Below are 20,650 nucleotides of genomic sequence, written 5' to 3' on the forward strand. Positions count from 1 at the left end.
AAAATGAAAAATCTGTCATTTACTCATCCTCCAATTGTTATAAACCAGTTTGAGTTTCTTTCTACTGCTGAAAACTAAAGATACATTAAAGAATTTTGGAAAAAACAGCTATCAACTCCCACAGTATTTATTTGGATGCAACGACTGCCTTTTCCTCCCCAGCATTCTTCAGAATAGCTTGTTTTGTGTTCAACTGAAGAAAGAAATTCATAACAGTTGACAACCCCTTGAGAGTGAGAAGATGGTGAAGAAGTTTTCATTTTTAGGTGAACTACCCCTTTAAAAGTATATCATAGATAGCACAATATGCTGCAATGCAGTGCTGTACGTTTCATGCTGCTGTCAGGAGGCTCGAAACACACTGACCTGATCCATCATGTTTCTCTCCGCTTCTGACACACACACACACACACACACACACAAGTGTCTGCGGATCTCTGGAGCATCAACTGTTTCTGCAGACCTGCAGAGAGGAAAAAAGATTCAGAAAGCGTGATCCACTGCAGGGGTCTATCTTTACAGAGACCCTCACAGCTCCTCTCTGACACTCACTATCATCTTGTAAAGAAACCCCGCTGTGCTGCTGTCCTCCGTCACACACTACAGTGCAGCGTCTGATGCTCACAGCCTGCACTGAAGATGCTTTAGGGCCTACTCACACTATGCTATCCCAACCGTGCCCAGGCCCGTTTCCCGGATCGTTTGAGAAGCGTGAGAGCGCTGAATCGGGCTCAGGCACAGTTCACTTGGCCGGCCCTGGCCCGGTTGGAAGAGGAGGGCCTGAGCGCAATTCATTTAGGCTTTGGCGCGGTACGTTTTTAGGGCCTACTCACACTATGACATCCGTACCGTGCCCAGGCCCGTTTCCCGGATCGTTTGAGAAGTGTGAGCGCGCTGAATTGGGCTCAAGCACAGTTCACTTGGCCGGCCCTGGCCCGGTTGGAAGAGGTGGGCCTGAGCGCAGTTCACTTGGGCTTTGGCGCGGTACGTTTGTAGTGTGAGTGCAAAATGCGCCAAAGCCCAAAACTGAAAGCGAGACGTGACTTTTAAGGCACTGTTTCATATGGATTTATTAATCATTCTTACTGTTCAATGAACGCAAACTGCCGTAGATTATTAAAGACACAAACCCCTCACTGCACGACAGCTGCATCTTAAGCAGACCTCCTCATTCCTGCAGCACGAGGGCTTTATGATTGTTTATAAGCGCCAAACGTGCCGGATATGTTGGGCGAAATATCTGACTGCGTGTCACCGCATCCCTAAGGACTGTTTGACGAAATATTTGACTGCATGTCACTGCATAACAAACAACTGAAACGATATAACTAGAGAAATCTCCACTGTGCTGAGCAAGAGCGCTCACTGAACAGCGCAGCATCGATGACGCAAGCGTGCTCTGGCTCGATTGTAGTGTGAGGCCCTACTTACATTATGCCATCCGTACCGTGCCCAGGCCCGTTTCCCAAGTCGTTTGAGAAGTGTGAGTGTGCTGAATCAGGCTCAGGCACAGTTCACTTGGCCGGCCCTGGCCCGGTTGGAAGAGGTGGGCCTGAGCGCGGTTTACTTGGGCTTTGGCGTGGTACGTTTGTAGTGTGAGTGCAAAATGCGCCAAAGCCCAAAACTGAAAGCGAGATGTGACTTTTAAGGCACTGTTTCATATGGATTTATTAATCATTCTTACTGTTAAGTGAACGCAAACTGCTGTAGATTATTAAAGACGCAAACCCCTCACTGCATGACAGCTGCACCTTCAGCAAACCTCCTCCTCCTGCAGCACGAGGGTTTATGGTTGTTTATAAGCGCCAAACGTGCCGGATCTGTTGGGCGAAATATCTGACTGCGTGTCACCGCATCCCTAAGGACTGTTTGGTGAAATATTTGACTGCATGTCACTGCATATCTAACGACTGAAACGATATAACTAGAGAAATCTCCACTGTGCTGCTGAGTGAGAGAGCGCTTCTCACTGAACAGCGCAGCAGCGATGATGTAAGCGTGCCGAGGCCCGATTGGGGTGTGAGTGCGGGTCGTCGGGGTAGACGGGAGGAGGGACAAGCGTGCTTTGGCCAGGTTCGAGGCAACTGTACCTAGTGTGAGTCCGGCCTTAATGTCAGATTAGTAAAAATAAAACAAAAAAACTAACAAATATGTGTTTGTTGCTCTCGTGTTGCTTTTAAAAGTCTCCTCAGATGCGCCTGCTAGAATTAAACTTTAATTTGAATATTTTACATTGTTTACATTCTATTTGTAGCACACATTGACTGACACATCCTGAAATAACACTAAACAAAACACTAAAATAGTCTAAATAGTTTTCACTGTGTGCAGTAATTTGTAGTTGTTTTACACTATACAAAGTTGAAGTCCAAATTATTAGCCATTAAATATTTTTTCTTTTTCAAATGATGTTTAACCGAGCAAGGAATCTTTCACGGTATTTCCTATATTATTTTTTATTCTGGGGAAAGTCTTATTTTGGCAACAATAAATTTATTTAAAAAAAAATTTTTAAAACACTTTAAGGTCAATGATATTAGCCCCCTTAGCCTATATATATATATATTCTGATTGTCTACAGAACAAATCACTGTAATACAGTGGTATATCAGACGTGTATCCCATAGACTTCCATTCATAAGCATGCGAATGCGTCAGACCGGAAACGCAGGGTCAAGCGTCAAATTTCACAGGTGGATGCGGTTCAAAGTTCAAGCTTTGCGAAATCGCATCATTTGACTGCGTGAGACCAATCGAGGATCAAAACATGACAGAAATCTAAAACATGGAGCAATCACTCACTTTTAAATAAATGTCTAATAAGCTTGTTTGATCCCGCCCCTTTTCGTAGCGCCGCATGACAGAATTTCACATGCTCAACCTCTAATGTGACTGCAGCTTAAAGGGTTTAAAACGACATGACAGTGAGTAATTATTTAAATTTGTGCATGAACTAACTAAACTAAATTAGATTAAACTGTGAATCATTATCATTATTTTGTAAATAAACATTATATATGTTAAAAAATACACAACATCGTAACACTAAATGCTGGGTTTTCCTTCAATCCACAGCCTCAGCTTGTTCTTCATGTGCTGTCAATGGATTTTCAATTGAGATAGAAAATAATCATATTCCCACAGGCTCCGCTCTCTGACAGTGTTCTCATTTCATGTTTTCTCCATTTCTAAAAGACTTATAGCCTCAAACACACCAAATCACAGACCTGCCATACAGAAAAACAGCATCAGAGCACAACATACTGAATATGAATGAAGCGTAACTCAGTCTTCCATTCTGCTGAACATGCTTTGATGAATCTCTCTCTCTCTCTCTCCCTCTCTCTCTCTCTCTCTCTCTACATGTGAACAGAGAAGTTGATCTACCTGATTTCTGTGTTTCAGGCGAGTGCAGTTTCAGCAATGCGGGCGTTCATGATGGAGGGGTTTTTAGTAGAATCTTCCAGATCCTCTATAGGAATGAAGAGGTGACGCTGGAGGACCACATTAACTTCAGACTGCACCTGCTGCTGGACGGAGAGAGGGTGAAAGCATTGCACACGTTCACGCAGTTAATTTAATATATCCACCTTTATACCTAGCCCACATGGAGGGAGGGGGTACTTACTTTTTCACAGTACTGTATTATATTTCCACACTACATTGCATTAAAAATTGTTATGATCAGCTGTACCCTGTTGATCTGCAGCTCATTTTAGATATTATGAAATATGTGGCGCGGGTGAGCAAGACACAGAGAAGCAGGGAATTATGGGTGGAGAGTGTGTCTTAGATTCCTGTGGCCATCTTTCTTATTAACCTTGAAGCGGTTTATCTGCAGCCGCTCTCCATCTCTCTCTCTCTCTCCGTCTCTCTCTCTCCAACAAGGAGCTAAAAATAGCTTTCCATTTCCCCAGAGTGTGACTTTAATCAATCCACGTATCAATAATCGGAGCAGGCGTTGTTTGTTTTCTCAGAAGCGGCTCAAACCTCTGGAGTCAAATTGCATTATTGTGTGTTCTGTCTCTAAATGCGCAGCACATGCCAAAATCTGGTTTTCATTTGAAGGATTCCTTATGGGGGAAAAACAGCATAAAATATTATGTGTTCCCGTGTGAAAGCACATGCAGTACAGTAAAAGTTGTGTTTACTGGCACGTGATCGCATTTCGATTCTGCATATTTGAGACAGGCGAGAGAAGGTCGAATAAAAAAGACCCCTTAACCCTTAAGGAAATATTGAAATTATAAATACTACTACTAAAAATAATAGTCATTTTAATTAATTAAATAATTAATTAATAATAATACTAATAATTGTATTAATAATACATTTTAACACTAATAATACTACTATTATTAATACTAGTTTAATAATATAGTAATAATAATAGTTTATTATTATTATTTTTTATTATTATTAATAGTTTATTAATATTATTATTATTAATAACAATAATAACACTAATATTAATAACAGTCTCATGATGATAATAATAATAGCATAATAAAATAGTAATAATAATAACCTAATAAAAATACATTAACATTATTATTAACAATATTAATACTAGTTTTTTAATATAGTAGTAATAATAGTTTATTATTATTATTATTATTATTATTATTATTATTATAATAACAACAACAATGACAATAATTTGTTATTTTTAATAACAAATGTCTAATAATAAAATAATAATAATAAGGATAGTATAATATTAATAGTAATACTAATAATTTAATAATAATAAAAATACATTAATATTAACATTATTAATACTAGTTTATTAATATAGTAATTATAATAGTTTATTAACAATAATTATACTACTAATAATACTAGTTTAATAAAATAGTAATACTAATAGTTAATAGTAATTAGTATTATTACTACTACTAATAATAATGGTTTATTAATAATAATATTAATAATTATGATAGTTTATTGTTATTAATAATAATAATAATAATAATAGTAATAATAATTTATTTAAAATTGTAGCTTAATAACAATAACAACAATAATAATAATAATAATTTATTATTACCAATATCAATACTAATATTGCTAGTTTAATAATAATATAGTAATAATAAAAGTTTATCATTATAAATAATTCTAATAAATAATAATAAAAATTATAGCATAATAATAATAATAATAATAATTATTATTATTATTATTTTTAATGTAGTTTGACTATTATTATTATTATCATTACTATCATTATTATTATTAATATTATTATTAAATTATTGTTATTATTCATAATAACAACAATAATCCACCAAATTATCATATTAATACAACAATATTATTTAATCTCAATATATTCCTAATTACAAAATTATTATTAAAAAAACACAACAATGATTTACACTTCCACTGAATCAACAGCTTCATTTAGTCAGCATACTTATTTTACCAACAAAATATTATTAATATCAATAAACTGTTTTAAATTGTGAATAAATAACACATTTGAAAAATCAGAAACGTATTACATGTTATGGGAGAAATCAGTACTATTGATTGTTTCTCTTGATATTGTAGTGATGATTATTAAAGGTAAAAAACTACTAAACGGCACTAAACTGATTGGCTACATTGATTTTCAGCACAACAAAAAGTGATGGAAATGCAATGCAATGCAATTTTCATTTAATTACACTTAGGTGTTACCTATTTATGAACAGGGTTAGGGTCCTGCGTTTGGTCTGTGTATGTTTTTTTTTAAGCGTTAAAGCTTCATCAACACTGCAGAACAGATCTGGCTCAGTTAATTTAGTTTTGATGGACTGTGATGTGTTTTTCAGGTGGAGGAAGCTGTGAGTGAAGTAGACGTTCAGCTCAAACTAGATCTGCACTTCACTGACAATGAACAGCAGTGAGTATCTCAAATCGCCTCAGTTTTTTTTTCTCCTTCTGCATCTTTACTGCCTGCTACAGTATGGCACATCATGCTACTTTTGCAATATCTGTTAAAAAGAGGATTGTGAATTCAGCAGGCCTTGTTTTTCTGCCAGACGTTACATTACGTTGTTAAATTAGATATGAATGTAAGTGAATGTAGTTGTGGCAGTGTAATAGTGTGTGTAATTGTGTGTTTTAGGCTGGCTGACATCTCTTCAGTGCCTGTGATCAGCAGCAGGACTCTGGGTTTGCATTTCCATCCCCAGCAGGGCCTGCATCACCACCTGCCCGTCATGTTTGACTACTTCCACCTGTCCGTCATCTCCGTCTCTATCCACGCCTCCCTAGTGGCTCTGCACCAACCGCTGATCAGGTGATGCCTCAGCCACGCCCACCAGCTCTCAGCCAATCACCAGTACCTGAGCAAAAGTTACAGCATTTTAACATTTTATTATTATTATTATTATTATTATTATTATTATTATTATTATTATTATTATTATTATTATTATTTATATATATTTTTAATATACAGCATAATAAATTATAAAGTTAGATTTTTTTTTTGTCTTCGACCAGATGCAGATTTTTAATGTTAAAGCCTTCGCTTAAAAGACAAATGTCAGGTCTTCAGAGATGGTAATAATAATAATAATAATAATAATAATAATAATAATAATAATAATAATAACAGCAACAACAACAACAACAATAACAATAATAATAATGATAATAATAATAATAATAATAATAATAATTATTATTATTATTATTATTATTATTATTATTATTAATAATAATAATGCATTCAAACACAATGAAAACATTTATTTTATTTTAATTTACATTAATTTAATTCATTTTAATTTAATGCATCAATATGTGTTTAAGGTGGTATTATTATTCACTATAAATGTTATTAAATTTTATTATAATTTAAATGTAACTGTGAGACATTAATTATTGGGTTTATATAAGGGCAAATATTAATTGTAAACTTAATTTAAAATATTTTAAATACTTACAGCATTATTTGTATGCTTAGTTTTAAATGATATTTATTTAAAAATAAAATAAAATAATAAATAAATTAGGAGGATAACATAAAATAAAACAAGATGAGAAATTTGGGTATTGACCTTTATTTTTATTTTGGAAGTACGCTCATTTTTGCGATTGTTTTAGAACTTCAGATTCAGTGACCTATGGGTCAAAAACCTAAAACGGTCAAACTTTTTGATCTAAAAACAAGTGTGTTCATGACTACCCCATAAAAAGAGTCAGTTTGCAACATCAAGCAGCAGGGGAACGGAATGACACCAGAAGTCTTGAGACAAAAAGATTCAAACGGCTGCGCCCACTCATATGCGAATAGTAAGGTGAATATGGTAACTTTAGATTATTTTATTTGAAATAGAATTTAACACACCATTAGTGTTAATTGTAAAATATTAATGTTATTAATTTATATTCAGATTTAAAATAACTGCAAGACTTTCATTGTTAGGTGAATAGAAGGGCATTATACTGTAGGTATGGTATTTACTTTAATTGGAAAATAAAATAAAATAAAAACTAAATAAAATAAAATAAAATAAAATAAAATATGCATTCAGAGTAAATGTTAAGTTATTTTATTTATTTTAACTGAAATTTAACACACCATTAGGTGTTTATGGCTATATTATTTATAAATTATTAATGTTATTAAACTACATTGAAATTTAAATTCAACTGCAAAACATTATTTATTGGGTGTACAAAAGAGCAAATATTAATTTTGAACTATTTAAACTATTTTAAATACTTTCAGCATTATAGGTATGATATTTATTTTAATTGGAAAATAAAACAAAATAAAACCTAAATAAAAATTAACTTGAAATAAAAAATGTCAGCATTCTGGGTATATGGTAAGTTTAGATTATTTTATTTTAATTGGAATTTAACACAACACTAGATGTTTATGTCCATATTATTTACAAAATATTAACTGCGAGACATTCATTGTTAGGTGTAGAGAAGGGTAAATATTAGTTTTGAAGTTTATTTAAATTATTTTAAATACTTTCAGCATTATAGGCATGGTTGGTTTGAAATAACATCATTTTTATTATAAAGTTAAATAAAATAAATATTCATACATTTATTATTATTTTATAATAAATAATATCATCATTCTGGGTATATGATGAGTTAGGAGTATTTTATTTAAACTGGAATTTAACAAACAATCAGGTATTTATGGCTGACCTGCCTTATAAAATATTAATGTTATTAAATTATTTCAATTTTATAATATTGGAATTTAAATTCAACTCTAAGGCATTCCTTATTAGGTGTATAGGGCGAATATTAATTTTACATTTTATTTTAACTATTTTAAATACTTTCAGCTTTACAGCTATGATTCGTTTTAAATTATAATTATTGTTATTTACATACTTAGCTCACCATTAGATCTATCAGGCAAATCATTTAATTTAATTTCAGTTTAATTAAGAATCTTAATCACTGAGTGTACAAGGCAAGTGTTATTTATTTACAGTTTAATCAAATTAAATTAGAATGGAATTTAATTTAGGTCTTCCATTAGGGCTATAAGACAGGTCTTTAAATTTAATTTAATTTAATTTAATTTAATTTAGTTTAATTTAATTTAATTTAATTTAATTTAATTTAATTTAATTTAATTTAATTTAATTTAATTTAATTTAATTTAATTTGATTTAATTTTAATTTAATTTACATACCTTCATCATTAAGAGTATAAGGCAAGTACATAGTTGATTGTATTATACAGCAACAATCTGCTTGCTGCATAGCACACAGGAACAGTCCAACTCTTCTAATTTAACTGTGAATAGTTTGTTGGATCTGCATCTGGTGTTTTGTAGGCGGTGTTTCTGGCAGGATGTGATGTATGTTCAATGCTGTGGATCTGTGCTTGATCTTTCTCTGAACTCTTCTTAAAGTGTGTATTTGTCAGCGGTGTTGTGTAATGCATTTCAGAGAATGCAAATAATAGACATTCAGAAAGAAACCAGATATTTGGGGATGTATAGGGTTTTACTTTTACCTTACCTATATATATATATATATATATATATATATATATATATATATATATATATATATATATATATATATATATATATATATATATATATATATATATATTATTTTGGATGTGATTATTACTCAATTAAAACTTCAAATCCAAACCCTTTAATACTGTATACTATATATAAGCAAATATGTACATACACACCAACACACACGCCTATTCTTACCAAGACTTTTTTTTGTTTAAAATCTATGAAATAGAGAAATATTATTGCAATTTAAAACAATGTTTTTCCTCATTAAATGTAGATTAAATGTATTTTTGTTCTGTGATGTAAAGCTGAATATTTCCCATCAATACTCCAGTCAGTGATTACTTCTGAAACCATAATAATATGACTTCCTGCACTAATATAATCAGTTATTATTGGTATATTCAATCGATAATAATGATTCTCATAATATAGCACAAGTCAACAAGTGAGCTGTCTAAGCTTTTAGCGTAGCCTGGAAAATAAACTCATCATTGTTATAACTCGTATTGTTATTGGTCCTTGCCGAGAGCTCTTATATTAACTATATGATATTATTTCATTATTTATTAATTACTTCACAATTATATAGATTGACATCTGCACACACAGCTCACACCATAGGCGCTGACCTTTTGTAATTTGTCTCTGTGCAGTTTTGCCCGCAGTGGGAAAGGGACGTGGCTTGGTAAGGGATCTCCAGAAAGCGAGGCTCCGCCCTCTGCCATGTCAGTGGAGAATCTGATGTTCGGAGCCGGATACTGCAAACCTGTTCCCACAGAGGTAAACACACACGTCAAATCAAAACTGATGGATCATGATGGATCTATTGTCCTGGAGGCACAGAAACAGTACATATTTTGGATGTCTCCCTTATCTGACCCAGGTTTTGGAGTCTTTTCTAATGCTCTGGTGAGTTGAATTAGGTGTGTTTGAATAGGAAGATTTTGAAAATGTGTACTGCTGGTGTGCCTTCAGGAACAGGGTTGATCTAGAGCAGGGGTGTCAAACTCAATTCCTGGAGGGCGGAAGCCCTGCACAGTTTAGTTCCAACCCTGCTCCAACACTCTTACCTGAAGGTTTCAAACAAGCCTGAAGGACTCAATTAGTTTGCTCAGGTGAATTTAATAAGGGTTGGAACTCAACTGCAGAGCTGCGGCCCTTTTGGAACTGAGTTTGACACCTGTGATCTAGACTGACCTCTAATGAACTCTTAAAGGGACAGTTCACCCAAAACAAAAGTACATTAATTCACTCATCCTTACCCCATCTGGGACGAAAGTGAGGAATCAAGGTGCATATGGTCAGTCTAAGCGACTGTTTACTTCACCATAATAAAACAGAAGGTACATGAAAGTGTGAAAATGCTTTCTAAACAGGGTTCTTAGGACAATTGGTATGTACTTCTTTAAAAAAGGTTACTTTTTTCAAGTATGTTTCATATACAAACATAATAGTTTTAATAACTCATCTTTAATAACTGATTTATTTAATCTTTGCCATGATGACAGTAAATAATATTTGACTAGATATTTTTCAAGACACTTCTATACAGCTTAAAGTGACATTTAAAGGCTTAACTAGGTTAATTAGGTAAACTATGGAGGTTAGGGTAATTAGTAGGCCTACATGGAATCTGCGCTTGCAGAATTCCACAGATTTCTAGCCTCTATCATCAACTCTATTTATTTACTTGTGCAAATGTGTGTAAATTTATATTAATTCAGTTATTAATATAATTTTAGTAATATTATTGACTAATATGAAAATATTCATATGATTTATTTACAATTAGTAGATATATTATATGATAGACTTGCTTTGTTTACTAAATGAGTGGATCTAATTAGATTTGCATTGTAAACATTAAATAAAAGTTTATTATTTTATATAAGGTTTTAGTTATGATACGTCCAAAATAATTCTGCATAAATCCGCTGATCTTTAAGACAATTCTGCGCAGAAATAGCCAAAAGAGTCCACAGATTTCATCTGGCCCAAGTAATTAGGCAAGTTATAGCGATGGTTTGTTCTGTAGACAACGAAAAAACGTTCTGTAGATCGAAAAAAATATATAGCTTAAAGGGGCTAATAATTTAGACCTTAAAATGTTTTAAAAAAAATTTAAAACTGCTTTTATTTTAGCTGAAATAAAACAAAAAAAGACTTTCTCCAGAAGAAAAAATATTATCAGACGTACTGTGAAAATTTCCTTGCTCTGATAAACATCATTTGGAAATATTTTAAAAGGAAACAAAAACAATAATAATTCTGACTTCAACTGTAAAATACACACAGTGGCATTATTCCATTCAAAACACAAATAACGCCCACTTCAATAGTCTCTAAATGAATGGGGTATATACCGAAGCATGCTAATAGGACTTTTAATTTGCCATTAACCTGGGTTAAGCGCTTCCGGCGAATTGAATGCCAATGCAAAATCCGGTGCGTTTAAGGTCTGTTTTCTTAAAAAAATCAGCGATCTCCACTGGCTGAGTGATATCCGATTTAAAGTGGGTCTCAGATTGTACCAGAAGCACTGGATTAAATTACATTTCCCCCGCCATATCTTTAATATATGAGCATTTATTTTACCCCAGAATATTCAATGGAGCTTCTGCGCTAGCCTGCCGATTCTGACGGGCGCGTGCGAGTAAACAGCTTTTTGTCTCGTTTTACGCTTGAGCAACTAAATAAATGCTAAAGTTTATTTAACTGAATGTATTTTAATGACATTACAACATCGATGCTGTATAAGGAACCGTATAAAATGAGATAAAGTTCACAATAACAGGTCACCGGAAGTGTATCAGCATGGGAACAGCACTAGCTCGGCATATACCCTATTTCATAGTAAATTTTAGACTTAAACAGCACAGATAATTTGACCGTTCTACCAGTACTACGAGGACAAAGTAGCCATCCTTTACTTTCTTAGTTTTTTTTTGTATGATCGGATGAACTGAGGTCTCTCTTGCCTGTGGAGATTTCCATTTAGTCAGGAAATGGTAACGAGGGCTCCTGGCTCTGTATGGGTCCAGCGTTTACACCCCTCCTGCAGGGCACTTTATTAAGTACAGTGTTACGCTGGAGGGAGGCTGCGTTTGATCATCGTAACGAGCTCAGCTTTAACAGCCTCAAACATCAAGAGCAAGCATCTCTCTCTTACCCTCTAACAGCTCTCAGGCCTTCTCAGCACTTTTACTTCACAATGAAGGATATTATGCGGCGCTTGTCATTTTCTATTATATTCTAGAGTAAGTTGACGCACATCATGATTTTGCCAAGTACGATGCGATCCTGGATTAACACCAATGTTGATCATAGAACAACATTTTGGTTGGAAAATGTAATCCATACATACTCTCAACCCCTAAACCCAACCATAAATTATTCCCAAAATTAGATGTGGATATCAATTGGATAACTATCATGAAGAAGTGCATAAACCTAACCAAAGCCTAAACTTAACATAAACTCTAAATGCATCCCTTAATTCTGATTGGCTGATTGGAATGTTGTTCCAGGATCCTGCGCTAAAGCTTGAAAGCCAGATTGGGTCTGTTGTTTGCTCTAGCTTCTTTTACTTAAGACAACTGGCCAAAATTGAGCATGTTTTAACACACAAGCACTTTGAAACAGTAATCCATGCCTTTATAACCTCCTGCTTGGACTACTGCAATGTCCTTTATTTTGGGGTGAGTCAGTCTTCTATTTCTCGACTGCAACATTTTCAAATTGCAGCTGCGCGTCTTTTTACTGCCACACGTAAATACGAGCATATCACCGCGGTTTTATGCTCTCTTCACTGGCTGCCCGTGTATTTCAGGATACATTGTAAGTTTATTAGATAGTAGGAAAAACAAATACCGTACAAGTAAATGGTTACAGGTTTTTAACTTTGTAATTTTTTAAAGAAGATATTCTGAAGAATGTTAGAAACCGGTAACCATTGACTTCCATAGAGGGAAAAACAAATACTATGTAAGTCAATGGTTACAGGTTTCCAAATTTGTAATAATTGTATTTATTTAAAATGGTATTTTGAAGAATGTTAGAAACCGGTAACCATTGACTTCCATAGAAGGAAAAACAAACACTATGTAAGTCAATGGTTACTGGTTTCCAACATTGTAATAATTGCATTTTTTCAAGAAGATATTTTAAAGAATGTTAGAAACCGGTAACCATTGACTTCCAAGTAAATACTTTAAAAGTCAATGGTTACAGGTTTCCAACATTGCAATAATTGTATTTTTTTAAGAAGATATTTTGAAGAATGTTAGAAACTGCTAACCATTGACTTCCAACGCTTTTTTTTCTAACTATAGAAGCCAATGGTTACTGGTTTCCAACATTGTAATAACTGTATTTTTTGAGAAGATATTTTGAAGAATGTTAGAAACTGGTAACCATTGACTTCCATAATAGGAAAAAACGTATACAATGAAAATCAATGGTTACAGGTTTCCATTATTGTAATAATTGTATTTTTTTAAGAATATATTTGGAAGAATGTTAGGAACTGGTAACCATTGACTTCCATAGTAGGAAAAAACTAATACAATGAAAGTCATTTGTTACAGGTTACCAACATTGTAATAATTGTATTTTTAAAAAAGATATATTGAAAAATGTTAGAAACCGGTAACCATTGACTTCCACAGAAGGAAAAACAAATACTATGAAAGTCAATGGTTACAGGTTTCCAACATTGTTCAAAATAATTAATGTTTTGTTCAACAGAAGATAGAAACTTAAACAGGTTTGAAACAAGTGAAGCTTAAGTAAATACTGACAGAAGATTTGATTTTGGCTGAACTATCCCTTTAAATGATGCAATTGAATCAAGTGAGTTAAACCAGATCAGTCTTATTCCGGAATGAATGATTCAGAGCGATTCATTGAAAAGATTTATCTCAAAAACAACACTTCCCAGACTTGCAAACTGTTTATATGCATTGCCTGCAAATAGATGGTGACACTATCCCATAATGCATGAACTCTTCGTATGACCTGTGTTGCCTGTATGCGAGTGTAATTTTGACTGTCTACGTTTTCCAGCTGTCACAGGTACTAAAATGTGAGATATGTCAATAGGAACCACAGAGCAGATGTTTGTGTGTGTGAAAGAGAGAGAATGAAATCAGTACGCATCTGTTTGAGTCTAAAAGACATAACTGAATGTAGATTACAAAGCTTCACGTGTATAATGACAGTGTTCGGCACTATCTTTACACTCAAACATACACACACATTACACAATATACACAAGTATGCAGGAGAGTCATATTAGAGGCCCAAAGGAGACGCAATTACACATGAATCAGCACTTTACGATCATTCATTCATTCATTTTGCTTCGGCTTAGTCTTTATTTCAGAGGTCATCACAGTGGAATGAACCGCTAACTATTCCAGCATAAGTTTCATGCAGCGGATGCACTTCCAGCTGCAACCCATTAATGGGAAACACCCATACTCATTCACATTCTCATTCACTCATACACTACAGACAATTTCACTCATTCATTCATTTTCTTTTCGGCTTAGTCCCTTTATTAATCAAGGGTCGCCACAGTGGAATGAACCACCAACTCATCCAGCATATGCTTTACGCAGCAAATGCCCTTCCAGCTGCAACCCATCACTGGGAAACACCCATACACTCTCATTCACACACATACATAACGGACAATTTAGTTTATTCAAATCACCTATAGCGCATGTGTCTGGACTGTGGGGGAAACCGGAGAACACAGAGGAAACCCACGCCAACATAGGGAGAATTTGCAAACTCCACACAGAAATACCAACTGACTCAGTCAAGACTCAAACCAGTGACCTTCTAGCTGTGAGGCGACAGTGCTAACTACTTAGCCACCGTACTGCCCTCACTTTACAATTATAATAATAATAATATAATAATGTTTTAGCATGGACGAAGCAGTGGCACAGTAGCTAGAGCTGTCGCCTCACAGCAAGAAGGTCACTGGTTCAAGCCTAGGCTCAGTTGGCGTTTCTGTGTGGAGTTTGCATGTTCTCCCTGTGTTCGCGTGGGTTTCCTCCGGGTGCTCCGGTTCCCCCACAGTCCAAAAGATATGCGGTACAGGTGAATTAGGTAGGCTAAATTGTCCGTAGTGTATGAGTTTGTGTGTGAATGTGTGTGTGGATGTTTCCCAGAGATGGGTTGCGGCTGGAAGGGCATCCACTGCGTAAAAACTTGCTGGATGAGTTGGCGGTTCATTCCGCTGTGGCGACCCTGGATTAATAAAGGGACTAAGTCGACAAGAAAATAAATGAGTGATTAAATGAATGAATGTTTTAGCATATGAGATTTTTAAAGGATCATGTGACACTGACGACTGGAGTAATGATGCTGAAAATTCAGTATTTGGTCAAACAAATAAATTACATTTGAAACGATATGACAGTAGGAATTGGATATTTTAAATGGCAATAATATTTCACATTTAAATATAATTATGGTATAATATTTTATATTTTATTGCATTATTGATCAAATAAAAGCAGATTAAGAGAATCAAATGTAAATGGCATACTCTGATATAATATCCATTAATTAACAGGTTCTGGGCCTTTGTGTTAATTTTTATTAATTTGCATTATGAAAATTCCGTTGAGCAGTTATAATAAAGTGACTTTTACTTACATTTTAGTAGTTTGAACAATACACTGTATTAGAAATAATATAGAAAAAAGCGTAAAATAACAAGATTTTCTGTCAGTTTTTTTTTCTATTTTATACTGTAACTTAATCTAGTTTAATTTATAACTGTAAAACACTAACTAGTGCACTATAACATCTCTTAAAACTACTAAAAGTGTCTAAAAACTACTAAAAGTCATTTTTATACACTTTAAAATTGTTATGGGAAAGATCACGTTTGCGTAATGTACACTACCTGACAAAAATCTTGTCGTCAATCCCAGTTGTAAGAGCAACAAATAATAACTTGAGTTCGAGTTGATCATTTGGAAAAGTGTCAGAAGTAGATTTTTCAGATGAATCATCATGAGCTCCAGGATTGGCCAGCCCAATCACCAAATATAAACATTATTGAGCATGTCTGGGGTAAGATGAAGGAGGAGGCATTAAAGATGAATCTAAAGAATCCTGATGAAGTCTGGGAGTCCTGCAAGAACGCTTCCTTTGCCATTCCAGATGACGTTATTAATAAGTGATTTGAGTCATTGCAGAGATGTATGGATGCAGTCCTCCAAGCTCATGGGAGTCCACTGCAGCATGACTTTATGTTCTATACTGGACATCATTTCTGTTAAGTGACAAGACTTTTTTCTAAGCAAAGTCAGACCTTACTGTCCTAATTAAATAATTAACAATCAAGGCATGATCATGTTTTATTTTGGTCAAATAAGCGTAACCTAAAGGCCTTTGTCTTTCAAATAAGCCACTTCTGCCAAATGATCAACTAGAAGTCAAGTTATTATTTGTTGTTCCTAAAACTTGGATTGGCGACAAGGTGGTGTAATTTAAAAGCATTTAAAAACAGTTTAAAAACAAATTTATGTTTGCATAAATAAAAAAAATTCATCTAAAAATTATTTACTTTCAATTTATTTATTTTTACAGTATTTCAAATGATTACTTTAAAACAACATTCACCAGTTTATTTACACTATCCTGCTCTATTTCAGTTGTGTTTAGTTACGGAGCAAACTACAGTAAATTCATATTCAAAATCTACAGACTTTATTACTGAACATGCTTCAAGTCAAATAAAATGTGCACATTAATTGTTCACATTTACTGAACAGAGAGGGTGTTTCCTTTTAGAGACCCTAAAGTGTGCCCTTCCTGTCCCCAGGATGTCTCTCTGTGTCGCTCTCCATAAGCCAGTGCCACGTGTGCACACATTCTCCTATTTTACTGCTGGGAAACCGACTACTTAAAGTTTTACTCTGCGTTTGATCTTCATCTAATTATTGAGCTTCAGGCTCAACTGAACATAAACATACAGACCACATTACACATAAACGACAGAACCATCTAGATAGATATATAGATGGATGGATGGATGGATGGATGGATGGATGGATGGATGATGGATGGATGGATCAATAAACAGAACAAAAAAGCATGGGAAGATGATAGGATGACAGATAAAACATAGAAATGTTTATGGATGGATGGCAGATAGATAGACAGATGGATGGACTGATGAATAGATGGAATAACGGATAGATGGATGGAATGATGGCTGGATGAAATGACAGGTGAATTGATGGAAAGACGGATGGATGGACAGTGGGATGACGGATGGATGGATGGATGGATGGATGGATGGATGGAACAATGGATGGATGAATACAGTGGATGGATAGATGGGACAAGGGATGAATGGATGGAGGGAATGAGGGAATGACGGATGAATGGATAGATGGATGGATGGAATGACGGATGAATGAATGAATTAATTAATGAATTAATGAATGGATGGATGGATGGAACAACAGATGAATGGATGGATGAAATGACAAATGGATGGATGGATGGATGGATGGATACAGTGGATCGATTGAACAATTGATGGATGGATGGATGGAAGGAACGATGGATGGATGGATGGATGGATGGATGGATGGATGGATGGATGGACGGATGGAATGATAGATAAATGGATGAATAGATGAAATGACGGATGGATGGACATAGTGGATGGATGAATAGAACAACAGATGGTATGAGGGAACAACAGATGGATGGATGGATGGATGGATGGATGGATGGATGGATGGATGGATGGATACATACAGAAGATAAAACAACAAATAACAGTTGGATGGATGAAAAGACGGATGGATGGACGGTGGAAGACCACAGTTGGATGGATACAGTGGATGGATGGATGGATGGATAGAATGACGGATGGATGGATGGATGGAATGACAGATGGATGGACATAGTGGATGGATGAATAGAACAACAGATGGATGGATGGATGGATGGAATGACAGATAAATAGATGGATGGATGGATGGATGGATGGATGGATGGATAGAAGATAGATGGAACAACAGATGGATGGAAGGAACGATGGATGGATGGATGGAATCACAGTTGCAGGGAACAGCAGATGGATGGAATGATGGATGGATGGATGGATGGATACAGTGGATGGATGTAACAATGGATGGATGGATGGATACAGTATATAGAATAATGGATGGATGGATGGATACAGTAGATAGAACAACGGATGGATGGATACAGTAGATAGAACAACAGATGGATGGATGGATGGATGGATACCTTCAGTAGATAGAATAATGGATGGATGGATACAGTGGATAGAACAACAGATGGAGGGATGGATACAGTAGATAAAACAATGGATGGATGGATGATGGATGGAAGGACGAATACAGTAGATAGAACATATGGATGGATGGATGGATGGATGGATGGATGGATGGATGGATGGATGGATAAATGGAACAACAGATGGTTGGATGAATAGATGGTTGTCATAGGAAGCATGTGTTTGTAAGAGCTTAAAGTTGTTTGTTAGGCCACCTGAAAAAGTAGTTGTTCAGTGTTTATGCAGTCTGGTTGTGTGTGTGTTTGTGTGTTTGTGTGTGTGTGTGTGTGTGTGTGTGTGTGTGTGTGTGTGTGTGTGTGTGTGTGTGTGTGTGTGTGTGTGTTGAAATAACAAGGCAGAAGTGTGACATGCAGTAAACTGTGACCTTCCCCCTGTGTGTTTGCAGGGCAGTTTTTACGTGCCGTCGGAGAACTGTCTGCAGCGAGCGTACACGTGGCACCGGCGCATCTGTAAACTGTTGCTGGCGGCTCACAGGGCTCTGCGCTCATATTACACCACACTAATGAAGGAGATCCCTCAACTGCAACACATCCAAACAGGTAAACACACACTCACACACACACACACACGCTATTATATAACTCATTCAACTTTAAAGACAGTACTAATGGTTTCCTCAAAGACTCTTCCACCTAAAAAAATAAAAAATAAAATGTATCCCTCATGTTTTTAAATTAATTAAGATTTTCGTTAAATTATATGTGGCATCCAAAAACAAATGTGCTAAACAAAAGCAGACAGTGATCAAGGGCTGTGAGGCTGCAAAAAAAGACTTTAAAAAGCACCATCCGATTAAAGAAATACTCTAGAAAATGACAAGTGTTAATTACCTGATTTTACAGTGGTTTATAAAGGTGTTTTGGGTCTTTTTACACTTTGATATTGCGTAATGGGACCTGAAAATAAAATTAAATAAAACAAAATAAGCAGATTCTTACTCTGTTTTGGTCATGTAATTCTAAATTAAATCTAAAATACAGGTTGTATTATTCCATGACCAAATCTGACAGTAAAATAAAATAAAATAAGCAGCTTATTATTCAGTGTTGGTCATGTAATTCTAAAATAAATCTAAAATAACACAGGTTGTATTATTTCATGACCAACTCTAATAATAAAAACTAAATAAATAAAATCTAAATAAAAATTGTAGTAAAAAAAAAATAATTAAAATAAAAATAAATAACATAAAAAGGTAATATAATTCTAAATAATAATAATAATAATAATAATAATAATAATAAAATAATAAAATAAAAATATATAATAAAAAATAAATACAAAAATACAAATAAGTAAATAAAACAAAAAGGTAATATAATTCTAAAATAAATCTCAAATAACTGAAGTTGTGTTATTTTATGACCAACCCTGACAATAAAAATAAAAAAATAAAATAAATAAATAAAATAAAAATAAAATAAATAAATTAAATAAAAAGATAATATAATTCTAAAATAAATCTAAAGTAACGGAGGTTGTATTATTCCATGACTAACTCTGAAAATAAAAGAAAATTTATTAAATAAATTAAAATAAATAAAATAAAATAAATTAAAATTAAATTAAAATAAACAAAATAAAAAGGTAATATAATTCTAAAATAAATCTAAAGTAACAGACATTGTATTATTCCATGACCAACCCTGAAAATAAAATAAAATAAATAAAAATTAAATTAAATAAAATAAAAACACAGCCAACCCTGACAATAAAATAAATAAATAAAATATTAAAAAATAAATAAAATAAAAAGGTAATATAATTCTAAAATAAATCTATAATAACATAGGTTGTATTATTCCCTGACCAACCCTGAGCATAAAAGATACAAAAATAAATAAACAAATAAATAAATAAATAAATAAATAAATAAATAAATAAATAAATAAATAAATAAATAAATAAATAAATAAATAAATACATAAAATAAAATACAAAGGTAATATGATTCTAAAATAAATCTAAAATAAGAAAGGTTGTTTTATTCCAAGACCAACCCTTTCAACTTAATTGTTTTTAGTTCAATCAACTTACATTTTTTTAGACTAATACGTTAACTTAATTTCTTCATGTTGTCTCAACACAAATCGATTTTGTAGAACCCAGCATTTTTTTACAGTGTTTCCTTGTGTTCTCCTTTCCAGAGGATCTTCCCCTTGAAGAAACATTGAACCAGCTCACCATTGAACTGCAGGTTTGGGAATCACTTAATTGATCAACTATATTAGTTAAACAGACAGTTTTCACATTGGTAAAGGGATTCTTT

The 20,650-nt window shown here is 33.8% G+C and overlaps 1 protein-coding gene across 2 annotated transcripts in view; it reads left to right on the forward strand.

Annotated features, from left to right (window-relative positions):
• fam135b (family with sequence similarity 135 member B) overlaps positions 1-20,650 on the forward strand; it is a 78,423-nt gene that overhangs the window by 33,927 nt on the left and 23,846 nt on the right. For both annotated transcript variants that reach the window (XM_087295277.1, XM_087295276.1), the window contains exons 4-9: positions 3,406-3,545; positions 5,820-5,890; positions 6,116-6,289; positions 9,671-9,797; positions 18,767-18,920; positions 20,529-20,578. In XM_087295277.1, the coding sequence (XP_087151403.1) occupies positions 3,406-3,545; positions 5,820-5,890; positions 6,116-6,289; positions 9,671-9,797; positions 18,767-18,920; positions 20,529-20,578 (716 nt within the window). The remainder of the gene's footprint in view (positions 1-3,405; positions 3,546-5,819; positions 5,891-6,115; positions 6,290-9,670; positions 9,798-18,766; positions 18,921-20,528; positions 20,579-20,650) is intronic.

The sequence above is a fragment of the Danio rerio genome, chromosome 19, assembly GCF_052040795.2.
Source record: "Danio rerio strain M-AB ecotype USA chromosome 19, GRCz13ab, whole genome shotgun sequence".
NCBI classification, from domain to species: Eukaryota; Metazoa; Chordata; class Actinopteri; order Cypriniformes; family Danionidae; genus Danio; species Danio rerio.